Source organism: Gymnogyps californianus, chromosome 29 (genome assembly GCF_018139145.2).
Source record: "Gymnogyps californianus isolate 813 chromosome 29, ASM1813914v2, whole genome shotgun sequence".
Classification (NCBI taxonomy): Eukaryota; Metazoa; Chordata; class Aves; order Accipitriformes; family Cathartidae; genus Gymnogyps; species Gymnogyps californianus.
In genome coordinates this window covers 1,043,285-1,056,584 of record NC_059499.1, presented here as the reverse complement: position 1 = coordinate 1,056,584, position 13,300 = coordinate 1,043,285, and the positions used below count along the sequence as shown (strand labels likewise).

Sequence of the window (13,300 nt, the reverse complement as noted above, 5' to 3'; positions counted from 1 at the left end):
TATATGTATAATATACATATTTTTTCCAGGGGTATCTGATAGCTCTGTATTTTGTTATGGAAGTTGAAAGAAAAAAAAAAAAGTATTTTACCTCAAATTAAAAAGTTAAATAAACCTTTTAAATAAGCATTTGTGCTGGTCGCTCGGTTCTTGGCGGGTTTTGCTCTGGGGCTGGGGCGCGGGTGGTGTCGCTTGACCGGCGTCTCTCCGAGTCTTTCCTAGAGCCGAGGCCGCCTCCGGATCCGCTGCGGATCGAGATGCTCTTGGCTCCGTTTTGGAGAGGAGCATCCCCGGTGAGCCCCGGCTCCGCTGCTGCCATCCCTGCTGCTCCCTGCTCCCATCCCAGCATCCGAAACCCTCCCGGGGGGGGTTTCCCAAAGGTAAAAATCCCCTGGCCCCGGGGAGATGCAGCGCTGCCGCTGGCACAGCCTCCGGTGATCCCCATTCCCGTGTCCCCGTCTCCTGGGGGGCATGATCTGCGAGGGGACCCCGGACAGACGGACGGACGGAGCTTTTCCGGAGGTTTGGGAAGACCTGAAGTGCTGCTGAGCGGGATGGGGGGGGATGCAGGGCTGGGACGGCCCCAGCTGCGCTCTTGTAAAGTCAGGTTTAAACTAAATTCAACTAAAACCGGCTTAAATCCCCACCCTGAGACCAGCGCGGCGTTCCCCTTCGGCCAGGCCTGCCGCCGACGGTGCCTTTTTTTTTTTATAGGATTTTTCCAGTGGGAAGGGGCCGGGGCGGTGCTGGCGTGGGGGACCCCGCTCGGGCCGGGAGGGCGGCTCGGGGCTTTGTTTTAATTTCCTTTTTATTTTATTTCTGAGCGCAGAAAGGGATCTGTGTCAGGAGGGGATTAGGGGATGGAGCTCTTCGCCCCGTGCTTACACCACGGGGCTCTGCTCCATGGCCATCGCCTTTCGAATCCTTTCTTATTACTCCTATTATTACTATTATTATTATTATTCTCTTGCAAACGGCGGCGGGAGGGCTGGGGCAGCAACACCGGGCACAGGGCGGCTCGAGCCCCCACCGCCGCCCCAGCACCCTCTTGTTCACGCCACGCTCTCGGAGGGACGGAGCTGCCCGGCGAGAGCTTTCCGCTCCCTTCCTCACACACACAATTAATCTTAATAAGAAGTATATTTAATTAAACACCCATTAATTCCAAGGACACACACGCTAGGGTCCTGACAGCCGGCTAATCCTCACGGCGGATTTTTTTTTTTTATTTATATATCAAGTAGGTGTGAATTCAAGACCCTGTTTTTGCCGTTGCCGGTGGCCGTGCCGAGCGCAACGGCTTTGGTTGGGTGATCCCGGGCCGATCTTAGGGGGGATTTGAGAGGTTTTTTTGGGCAAAACAGGTCCTGTTTGGAAGTTTGCAAAATGGTCACTGCAAAACCAACAACAACAATAAAAAATCCCGTTGCACAACGAGGTGCCGGAGCCGAAGGAATCGTCCCCCGCCCCGGGGATGCTGCTGGCCCCGGCGCAGGATCAGGCCCCTCCCGGGGAGAGAGGGGCCAGGAAAATAAGGGGGAAAAACTGCACTTTTGCAGATGCTTTTCCAGCTTCTTGATTAAAAAGGAAAAACTGCAAATGCTTTTCCAATTTCGTGATGAAGACGAGCCCCCTTCCAGCCCCGCTGAGGATTCCTCTGGAGCGGAACGCTGTCTGCTTTCCAGGGAAAAATAAGAGAGATTTGAGCCCAAACTGGAAAACCGAAGCTTAACCTTTAGAAATTTCCAGCAAAATCCAAGCGGGAATTTTCCAAAGCGGCCTCAGCAGCTCGTGCCGGGAGCCGATGGCAAAGCTGATTAAGAGCCTGCCCGTGCTCCGGAGCCAGGGCTGCGCTCCCAGCCAGGTGCTCCCCCTCTTTCCCAAACACCGGCACGGCCAAGAGCCGAGTTCAAAGCCTCGAGCTGGGGGAGCGATGCGGGGGCCGGGAAAGCCCCCCTCCCTCCCCATGCCGTGCCGTGCCGTTCCTCCTTCCACTGCTCGCTTTTCACTCCCCGAGCTGGAGCTGCGTTGGCCCCCGGGCTGGGGGGGGGATGCTGCAGCCTCGCGGGATGGAGGGGTTTTTTTTGGGGGGGGGGGGGCAGCCTGTGATTTGGGACTCCCCATCCTCATCCCAGCCCCAGGAGCGAGTCCTTGGGGGGAGGACGGGGCGGGGGGTGAAGCGGGACATGGGCTGCATCTCCCTCTGTGCCTCCTCTTCATCTCTCTCCCCCCCCCTTTACCCTCTTCCTCCTCGCCTGCCGGGCAGGGGGGGCTGCCGGTATTGATCGGTGCCGTTCCTCCGTGTCACCCGCATTGATCAGGTAATTGCTGTATCTCTTATTTGACCACCGTGTTATCGGCTCTCACTCCGGCTCCCGGCCGGCCCCGCGGTTCCCCAAGGGGGGCCAAAAAACCACGCCGGGGGTCGCGTGCCTTCATCTGTTCCTCCCGGCATCGGGCCTCATGTCCCCCAAGCGAAGCCCCCCCATGGTTACGCCAAGCCGATGGCATCCACCGTGACCTAACGGGAGCAGAGTCCGGCCTCCCCGCAGGAGCTGGTGGCCGGCTCCGGCCCCTCCGTCCATGCCCACGGCCGCGTTTCGCCTGCTCCGTCCTCAAACAGGTTTGGGCCGAGGTGATCCGCGCTTTGCTCCGCTGCTCCGTGTCCTCGCGGGGACGGCAGGACAGGCGTCCCCACCGCATCCATCGGCTCCCGGGTCCGATGTGCCGGCACGGTCGATGCCAGCAGCCGGAACCGCTGCTGGGTGCTGCGGCTCTGGCCCCGCGGGGCATCGATTGGAGCCCTGGAAAAGGAAAAACAGGTTTAAGGAACAACCCCGCAGGGTTTTCCCTTCTCCCAGGAGCCCCGGCGGGGCCTGGGGCAGGGCAAGGATGGGGGTCCCCTATCCCCAACTTGCTCCACGTCACCCCGAGACCACCGCTGTCCCCATCCTCTTGCTTGCAGGCGGCGAAGATGAAATGGGAACGGGGGGACGAGGCTCTGCACGCTGCCGTTACCGGGGGGGGAGCCGGACCGGCACAGCCAGCCAGCACCGCAGCATCACGCCACGGCCGAGCATCTCCCCGATGCCGGAGCATCATGCTACCGGGGTCACGGTAGGCTGGATAACGCGGCACAGGGAGGGGGAAATCTCTCCGGGACTTTCCAAAGCCTTTTCGGGGAGGGATTCCCGGCTCGGCGGAGTGGGGGGGATGCTCGTGTGCAGCTGGGCGCGTGGGAGGTTCCCCCCCACCCCGAGGGCAGCGAGCCTGCAGACCCACTGGGGATTTCCCCACGGCCTCTCCACCCCACGCTCACAAGTCCCCCGGGGTCTCTTCTTGGCATATATCCCCCCCCCCAACCAAACACCTCCAAATTTATCCCGGGGGTCTCTGCTCCCCGCGGGGATCTGGCCGGGAGCCCCCCCCGGGGTCGGTGGGAGCCTGCTGCTGTTGGAGCCACCCGAATTTGCAGGTGCCGTAAAACCCCAAAGCTCTTTCATCCAGTCCCGGCCTCCTCTTAATGGCAATTAAAACCACCTCCAGCCCCATTCCTGCCTGGGGTGCTGTTAATCCTCTCTTGGCACTCAAAAGGCACTCGAGAGGCAGAGAACGCGGCTCCCGCCCGGCCGGGAGGAGGGATGAGCCATGGCATCCCAGCTCTGCGAAGCCCCAGGGCCTGATCCTGCCCGGCACGTGGGCTTTGCACGATGTCGGCTCCAGGCAAAAAGGGGCCTGGAGGCGGCGGTGGTCTGGGGGGGGGGGGGGGGGGGGCTGGTGCCAGGGGCGGCGGGCGCTGGAGGGGGCCGGGGCACGCGAAAAGGTGAGCGAAATGGGTTTATTAGCAGGAGTCGGTCGGCGCGATTGCTATCGATCGGCAGCCGTCACCTTCTATGCCCGCTAATGGGACCTGAAGAGGCTTCGGGAATTGGAGCGGGGCGTGCGCACGTGCACCGGCCTCATCCTGCTCCCGGCACGGTCCCCCAGCACCCCTCGCCTGGCTCCTGCCTCCTTTCTCCCTTTTCCTTTCCTCCTCTTCCTCTTTTATCAATTTCTGCCGATTCTGCCTTCCCTCCTCTCTCCACATCTCCGGTTCACCGCGTCCTCTCGCTCTTCATCTCCCCCTCTCGCCCCATCCCTCATCCTCATCCTCAGATGAGCCCCCTCCGCTTCTCCCCTCCCTCCTCCTTCCCTTTTCATCCCATTTCTCCTTTTTTCTTTTATTTCCTCCCCTCGCTCCCCAGGTTCGGCCGCTCCCCTCCACCCTGACCCCTCGGTTCGGCCGCCGCCGTCCCTCGGCTCGGCTCCCCGCTCCCGATCCGCCTCTTGCTTTTCCCCTCTTCCCGCCTGACCCCGTCTCATTATTATTTTAATTTGCCAGGTCTCCTGGCAGGGTGGGGGGATTAACCCAGGAGAAATGACTTATCGATCCCGGCTCGCACTCCATCCCGGGGGAAGCGGGGATGTCTCGGTGGGTTATCCACAACGAGCCACCGAAGCTGGACCGGGAGCATCCCCCGGCTCTGTGCCGGTGCAAAGGGCAGGGGGAAGCTGCGCACGGGGTGCCGCGGGTGCCAGGATACGGTGGGACGCGGGTCTGGCACCACCACCGCTGCCTCCCCATCCCGCTCGCTCCCGGCGCGCTCCCGGCACGCTCTAGACATTCAAGTCTGAACAGATAGCGAGCTGCCCGGGCCTTTCCTCCCAATTATAAGGAGGGGAAAGCAAAGGAGCGGGAAGCCGCCCGGCGCTTTGGTAGGCAAAGCGCTCGGCGCCCGGGGCCCTGGCACCGGGCCGCCGCGGCTGACGGTGTCGCAATGGGTGGGCAGCCGCGAGCCGGCTACGCCCTGCGGGATTCGCAGCGAGCTCCTGGATCGGCAAGAAACGTTCGCCGGCTCCACCCGGCCTTCACGCTGCCAGGACGCGTCTGGCTGGCTCCGGCTGGGCTCGGGCCGCGGGCAGGAGCGTTGCCGGCAGAGCTGTGCCGGCTGGGAGCGGGCAAAGCTTGGCCTGAGTGCCAGGGAGGTGCCGTGGGCACCATGCTGCTGCCCACGGTGGGCACGTCCCGGTGAGCGTGGCCGTGCAGGGGATGGGGGGGGTGGTCATGCTTCCCGGCATGGCGTGCCATGGGCTTGCATCCCAGTGGGAGCCGGCCGGAGGGATGGGTGTCTGGTTGGGACGGGGAGGTCTCGGCACCGGCCAAGCTGTGCAGCGGTCAGGAGATGGATGCAGCACAGAGAGCTGGGAGATTTTTCACTCCAGCCCTGATGCCCGGGTACTTCGGACCCGGACAACTCAATTTTGCAGCATCCCTGTGATTCCCGACGGGATGAGCACCTACCCGGGACCCTCGGCAGCCGTCCCCATGCCCATCTCGCACGCCCCTTGCTCTCCCACACCATCCCCACCCCCGTCCATCAGTCACACCCCCCCCCCCCCGGCCTGTATTGCTTTCCATCGCGTTAGCCTCGCTTGATTTAACCAGCAAACAGCTCTGGAATTTAATTCCCCGGCACGGGGCAGAGCGGGGTGCACAGGGAGGGATGCTGCTCCCCACCGTCACCGTCGTTTCCCGGGATGGTGGAGCCGAGCGGGGCTTGTCCCGGCGGCAGATGCAGGGGGCATCCAGCTCTGTGTCCCAGCCCCTCCTCGCCCAGCCTTCCCCTTCGGATCCCGGCTTTTCCCCGTAGCCGAATCCCTCCCGGCTCGGACGTGACCCTGCGCTGCTGGAGGAGATAAAGTGAGGAGGGTCCCGTCACCTTCCCGGATCACAGGGATGGGCAGTGCAGGCAGGGACAGCCTGCTGACCCTTTTGGTTCCCTTGGGCTTCATGCGTGGCTCCGGGAGGGTTTTCCAGAGGCCTCCGGGCCTGGTGAAACCCCATCCTGGCCAAAACATCCCTGCCGGATCCCTCCTTCTCCGGCGGGACCTCGCTGGCGCTGCCAGCCAAGGTGCTCGGTGCCCCCGGCCCGTCTCCCGTAGGGAGGGGACCAGTGCACAGGGAACTGCATCCCCATCACCGGCATGGACCCGGTGTGAGGAAGAGGAGGAGGAGGAGGATGGCGACGGCAGCGGTCGGCAGCCCGCGGCCGGCGAGGGGTTAACGCAATCGTCTGTGCAGCCACGGCCGCTCTCCCGGGAGCCAGCGCAGCAGGACTGGGTTTTCATTTTAAGTGACCCTAACGTGGTGACACGCATCGGGCCGGGAGCGGCGGAGGCGAGGAGCGCGCGGGTGAGACGGACGCCGGGCGCCGGCGGGAGGTAGGAGACCCCCGAGCGATCCGGCGCGGATGCTTTGGGAGAGGCACCGCGAGCCCTTCCCTCGCAGGGACCCGGGGGTCCCAGCACCCCTTGGAGCCCCTCTCGCTCCCGGCATGGGTCGGATGCCCACCGCGACGGCACCGGAGAGGGCACGGGGCACTGCCGGTGCCCCCAACACCCCACTTCCCCCCACGGCTCCCACCCACGTGCTGGGATGTCCCTTTGCAGATGTTCGGGGCAGGACGTGGCTCTGCTCGGGGTCACCGTGCCGGCCTCGTGCTCCCGAGGCTGCTCAGTGCCTCCACCTCTGCCTGCAGGCAGGATTCACTGCAGGCAGGGTTCGGCGCAGGCAGGGAACAGGTCTCGTTTTCCGTTTTCACCAATTTCACCAAATCGTGGGTGAGGTTTCACCCTATTTGCTCGGGTTGGTGCCCCTGCGCCAGCCCCCCCCCCTTGCTGCCGGCTCCGAAGAGGATTTAGGCAGCGAGGGAAAACCCCAAAGAGCTTTGAGGATTAGGGCTGGGCTCCGGGGATGAAGCCGATGATATCCCAGCCCAAATCCCAGCCCCGCTCCTCGCGGTGGCCGTAAGACCTCCACGGTCGGGAGCTGGATCCAATGACTGCCTCTTCCCCGGCGCCCAGCATGGCCAGCCCTGGGATGGCCGAATCCAGCCCCAGGATGGCCAAATCCAGCCCGGGATGGCCGAATCCAGCCCCGGGATGGCCAAATCCAACCCGGGATGGCCGAATCCAGCCCCAGGATGGCTGAATCCAGCCTGGATGGCTGTATCCAGCCCTGGATGGCCAAATCCAACCCGGGATGGCCGAATCCAGCCCCAGGATGGCCGAATCCAGCCCCAGGATGGCTGAATCCAGCCTGGGATGGCTGTATCCAGCCCCTGGATGGCCGAATCCAACCCAGGATGGCCGAATCCAGCCCCAGGATGGCCGAATCCAGCCCCAGGATGGCTGAATCCAGCCCAGGATGGCTGTATCCAGCCCTGGATGGCCGTATCCAACCCGGGATGGCCGAATCCAGCCCCAGGATGGCCGAATCCAGCCCCAGATGGCCGAATCCAGCCTGGGATGGCTGTATCCAGCCCCTGGATGGCCAAATCCAACCTGGGATGGATATATCGAGTCCTGGGATGGGCTGTATCCAGCCCTGGGATACAGGAGGGGACCAAGCAGGGGACCAGCCCGGCCCCCCCAGGGACCCCCCTCAGTCCCTCACCTGGATGTTTCCAGGGCTGTGACTTTCCGATGTGACCTTCATCCCCTCGTCATCCTCCCCCCCCCCCCCAGCCCGGTTAGAGTTTCTGTTTGAAACCTTTTAAATCCCACAATCCCAGGAGACCGAAGGATGGGAATGAGCGGGGCCAGAGAGGGAAAGGCGAAACCACCGTGAGCATCGAAGGATGCTCCCAGCCCGGGATGGGGCTCTCCGCTGGGGTGTGGGTCGGACCCTGCGGCACAAGGGGGGGTCCCAACCCCGGGAAATGAGGGGGTGACATGCCACCGAGGGTGGCTGCAGTGATGCTCCTTCCCCATCCCTCTGCGGCAACCCCTCGCCCCTGCCCCGTACCTGGGATGAGCCCCAGGATCTGGGCCCCCCCCCCCCCCCCCCCCCCCCAAGCCCCACTGGGATCCGTCCGCGTCCTCCCCCCCGGCTCCTGGCTGTTCCGATGCTCCCTAATCCGCTTGTTTTAATAGCATTAAATGCTTTTAAACAAACAGGTCCTTCACCTCTGCCTGCCTGGGGTGCGATGCCAGGGGGGGCTGGCTAAGGAGATTGGAGCGGGATTTGGGAGAGATAAAGGAGCAGGAACCTGGCCAAATCCCAGCCCGGACAGCCAGTCCTGCGGGATCAGCCCCAAACGCTCCCCTCCACCCCTCCGTTGTCCCCCCCCTGTTCCCCCCCATCCTGGGGGCACCCAGGCGTCCTGGCTCCCTGCCCACCCCTGGAGCAGGGCACCGGGGACCCCCTGCCCCAATTTGGAGCCCCCCCCATCCCATCCCGCTCCATGTCTGCGGTCCCTGCTTGGCTTCTCTCCCCTTAATCCGCAGGGAACCCTCACCCGGAGACAGGGCACCCCAGGAAAACACTCCCGGGGCTCAACAGCCCCCATGGGGCTTACGGGGACCCCGGACCCCCACCCTGCACCAGAGATTTGAAAGAGGCGTTGAGGCCCTCACTAATGAGAGATGGAGAATAAACGAGGAGAGGAAAGCAAATTAGGAGAGGAAAAAACTGGGCACGAAGCTTTTCCATCGCCGCCCCGGCCCTCGGGGGGGTTCGCAGCCTCCTGCCCTTTGGATCTGCTGCTCTCGGAGCCCTGTTTGCCTTCCTGCTCCAATCCAAATATCCCAAATTGCCCCATTTGTATTTACCCGGCTGGGACGCGGGGCCGGGGAAGCGCCGCGGCCGCTCGGGCGACGGAGAGGAGGGAGCAGGGTGGGGGACGAAGCCGCCGTCACCCTGTCCCATCGCTCCCATCTCTTTTTTTTCCTGGTTTTTTTTGGCTGCATCTGGAATCACGCTCAGATAAAACGGGGCGGGGGGGGGAGCATGGGGGGCACCCACCTCCAGGCACCTGCAGCCCAAGGGGCATGAACCAGTCGGGGTTTTCGGCAGCGGCTCCACCGCCGCTACCAGGCAGGGACCCCCAAACCTCCCCCCTGCACCCCGACCCTCTGCTCCCCCCTCTCCTTCCCAGAGCCATTTCTTGCTCTCTCTCCTCCCTGCCGGGGTGTAAGCAGATTTACGCTTAACCCACCCTCTCCCTTTATATATCCGGGTGATGCTCCCTAAGACCCTCAGAGGGTTTCTCCTGCCCAGCAGCTCCCACCCAGGAAGACCCCCCCCCCCACCCGGGAAGACCCCCCTACCCGTGGCAGGGCTGCAGGTGAGTGGGGCAGTTGGGGGGCTGGGGTGCCCCCACCCCGGGACCCCACGGGAAGGGGTCGCGGCCGGCGATTTTTGGTTTCTCGGCGATGCCGAACCCCCTGCAAGCGAGGACACAACCGTCCCCGTGAGTTGCAGCGGCACGGCCTGCGCCAGCCACGTCGGGGAGGTCACGTACCACCGCAGCATCCTCCTCCGGTGCTGGGTGCATCCCCCCCGCCCCAGGTGCTGGGTGAATCCCTGGTGCTGGGTGCATGCCGGGTGCTGGGTGCATCCTGGGTGCTGGGTGCTCATCGTAGGGCTCCTCTGCTTTCTGCTCGCAGGCTGGAGGATGCAGTGTGGCTGCCTGTCCCGGGCGCTGCCCGTCCTGCCTGGCTCCTCCTGGGTATCAGGTGAGCACCCAGCAGAGCCGGGCAAAGCCTCGGGGAGGGAAGGGGTGAAGGGCCCACCCTCAGCCCCCCGCTTTCCTCCCTGCCTGCACCCAGGTTCGGTCCCTCTCTGCAGACCCACAGCCGCTCCGGGATGGGGCACGGATCTCATCGCCGTCCTCCCCGGAGCTAAAAAGCAGCTGCTTTGGGGGGGGAGCAGTGACCTTGGGGTGATGTCCCCCGGACCCCCAAATGCCCTAAGCGTGCCCGACTCGCTTCGCAGGGCTGGCCTTCCCCGACTGGGCGTACAAAGCTGAGTCCAGCCCCGGCTCCCGGCAGATCCAGTTATGGCATTTCATCCTGGAACTGCTGCAGAAGGAGGAGTTTCGCCATGTCATCGCCTGGCAGCAGGGCGAGTACGGGGAGTTTGTCATCAAGGATCCCGACGAAGTGGCCCGGCTGTGGGGCAGAAGAAAATGCAAACCCCAGATGAACTACGACAAGCTGAGCCGGGCGCTCAGGTGCCGCAGGGGACGGGGGGACGCGGGGAGGGGGGGCAGAGCCCTTATCTCTCCCAGGGGAACCCCACGGGGTGGCATCTGCCATCCCAGGGGGACCCCCTCGGCTCGCCCAGTTCCCAGCCCTCGGCGGGGGTGTCCGTCCGTCCGTCCGTCCACCCGTTAACGCCCCCGCCTCCCCCCAGGTACTACTACAACAAGCGCATCCTGCACAAGACCAAGGGCAAACGCTTCACCTACAAGTTCAACTTCAGCAAACTCATCTTCCTCAACTGCCCGCTGTGGGATGCCCGCTGCCCGTCCTCGCTGCCGGGCGCCGGCAGCCTTTGCCACCCCCCCGCTGTGCCCCCCGGCATGCCGAGCCAGCTAGGGGGTCCGGGGGACCCAGCCCAGCCGGGAACATCCCTGGGGACAAGCTGCCCTTCCCCGGCCCTGCCATGTCCCCTTGTGTCCTCCCAGTTGGTGCCGAGCGTGCTGCTGAGCCGGCGGGTGCTGGTGGAGCCGCTGGCCTGGCACTGGGGTCCCCGGCACCCCGACATGCTGGAGAAGAGGGCGGCCGCCGCCGGGACCCGTAAGTGTGGGGCCAGTGGGGCTGGTGGGCATGGCAAGTGCCAGCACCCAGCATGCTGCTGCCTGCACAGGCAGGGGATGCATCAGGGACAGGCAGGGGATGCATCGTGGACAGGCAGGGCTCGCTGCCTGCAGGCAGGGCAAGGGGCTGCAGGGTGGTGGAGAGCAGTGGGTGCCAGGGCTTTTGTGGGTGCAGGGTATGGTGAGGGGTCAGGGCCCTTGGTGCAGGCAGGAGGGCCCCAGCGCAGGCAGGCAGGCAGGGACGCGGCCGTTGCCGGTCCCACAGCAGCACCCAGTGGCTGTGGCTGGGAGAGAGGACGGGGCACCCACCCAAAGGGTGCCGAGGCCAAGGGAGAAGGGACCTGCCGGAGCATCCCGGGGTGCTGCCCGCACCACTTGGCATGACCCCGGCTCGGCCGTGCCGTAACGGTGCCGCTGCCGGCCACGCTCACGGCGCTCCCCGTCTCTTGCTGCCTGCAGGCCTCGGCTCCGCGTCCCCCCCATGCCTGGGGGGCTCCTGCTGCCATCTGGGGGTCCCGGAGGAGCTTCCTCGCCTGGCTGCCTTCCCCCCGCCGCTGCCGGCCCTGGCCCCCCCGGCACCTGCCTGGGCCACCTTCCCTGGCCACCTCCTGGCCCCCCCCAGCCGCCCCCCGCCGCTGCTGCCCCCCCAGCCGGGGGTCCCCAGCCACGCGGGGCTCCCCACATCAGTGCTCCTGCACCCCGGTTTCTTGCCCAGAGCCTTCCCCAGGCTCCCGCTCGTGGCCGGGGGGCTGGTGCCAGAGCCCCCATCATCCCAGCCAGGGGAGGAAGGCAAGGAGGAGGAGGAAGAAGTGGAAGAGGAGGAGGAGGAAGGCCAGCGTGGTGCCACCGCTGCGCAGAGCTGCCCCGGGGTGAAGCTGGAGCTCGAGGGCAGGGGGACGGGAAAAAGTGGGGTGCTCCCAGTCAGCAGCTTCGCACCCCCCCAGTCCCCCAGCTGGTCCCTCCAGCCGCCCTAGGGTGGGCTGTGCATTGGCGGGGGGGGAGCAGCCATGACACCCCCTCGTCCCCCCATCTCACCCCCTGCAGCACCCCGTGACATGGCCGACAACCCCAGCGCAGCCCTCGGGGTCCGGCTGAGCCCCCCATGGGGTCTGGGGTGCCCCCGCGGCCCCCAGACTCAGCCCTTCGCCCCCGCATCGGCCGTCTGGTCCCTGCCTGCACGCAGCTGCCGGTCTCGCCCTGCCTGTACAAAGGGCAGGAACCAGCTCCCCCCCCAAATAAACCAGTTTGCAGAGAGGGATCTGGCTGTTCTCGCCCCAGGTGGCACCCCAAATCCAGTGGCACCCCAAAGCCACCGTCACCGCAGAGGGGAAGCTGCGTCCACGACCCCAAACCCCCCCAGGGGTGCGCAAAGGGGATTTCGGGGGACGGCAGCACAGGGGGATGCAGGCAGGACGGGCTGGCCCCCCAAAAAGCCGATTTGACCCCGGGGGGCAGTGGGAGACTGGGAGCCAGTGCGGGGTTCGGGATTTGGGGTACAGGGGGACGAGCCGGGCGGCTGCCACTCACTCCCAGGGATTCCCGGAAAACGGCTCATTTTCATTTTCACTTTTCCATGTTTTCCGCGCTGGGAAATCTGCGGGGGCAGGAGGAGGGGAAAGCGCCTCACTCTCCTTTTTGGGGACCCCCTCTGTCCTCCCCTCATGGCACAGGGCATCCACGGGGGCTCAAGGGGTAGTAAGGGTTTGGGGGGCTCCTCGCGGGGCACCCCTCGGTGGGGTGTCGGGGGGTGAGACCCCACATCCCCTCCGAAGCCTTGTGCCCCCCAAATCCCTGCTGCAGCTAAGGGCCCCCCCATACCCGGGGTGCAGGTGGGACCCCTATAACCGGGCTGTTTCTGTGGGTCCCCCCACAGCCGGGCTGTGACAGGGGGTCCCAGCAGACCCCGGCCACGCGCCAGTCCCCAGTGCCTGGCTGCAGGGGTTCCCCCCATACCTGCACTGTGTCTGTGGGTCCCCCCATACCTCGGTCTATAGGTCACCCCATATGTGGGTCCCTCCACACCCAGGTATCCCCATGAGTACCCCCACATGCAGAGGTCACTGTGGGTCCCCCCACATCCATGCTGTCCTCATGGTCCCCTGCACCCGGGTCTCCCCATGGGTCCCCCACACCCACGCTGTCCCCGTGAGTCCCCCACACCTGCGTGTCCCCGTGCGTCCCCTATACCCAAGTCTCCTTGTGGGTCCCCCCCATCCGTGCTGTCCCCGTGAGGCCCCCACACCTGTATCTCCCCGTGGGTCCCCTATACCCAAGACTCCTTGTGGGTCCCCCACACCTGCGTCTCCCCGTGGGTCCCCCACATCTGCATCTCCCCATAAGTTCCCCACACCCAGGTCTCCCCGTGGGGGTCCCCCCTATCCACGCTGTCCCCGTGGGTCCCCCACACCCGGGTCTCCCCGCGGGGGTCCCCCCTATCCACGCCGTCCCCGTGGGTCCCCCACACCCGGGTCTCCCCGTGGGGGTCCCCCCTATCCACGCTGTCCCCGTGGGTCCCCCACACCCGAGTCTCCCCGTGGGGGTCCCCGCGGGTCGTCCCCCCCCGCGTCTCCCCGCGTCCCCCCCAGTGCCCCACCGCCCTCCTCCCCCGCACGGCCCCCGCCGGCGCTGCCCCCTCGGCGGCGGCGGCGGGGGCCGGG

General features: G+C 65.3%; 1 protein-coding gene across 1 annotated transcript; it reads left to right on the top strand.

Moving 5' to 3' along the window:
* The first annotated feature begins 9,497 nt into the window (after nucleotides 1-9,497).
* On the top strand, nucleotides 9,498-12,681 carry LOC127026897 (ETS translocation variant 3-like protein). Its single transcript, XM_050912193.1, has 6 exons — nucleotides 9,498-9,558; nucleotides 9,818-10,055; nucleotides 10,238-10,405; nucleotides 10,499-10,623; nucleotides 11,103-11,218; nucleotides 12,670-12,681. The coding sequence occupies exons 1-6, from the start codon at nucleotides 9,498-9,500 to the stop codon at nucleotides 12,679-12,681; spliced, it is 720 nt and encodes a 239-aa protein (XP_050768150.1).
* Nucleotides 12,682-13,300: the final 619 nt, after the last annotated feature.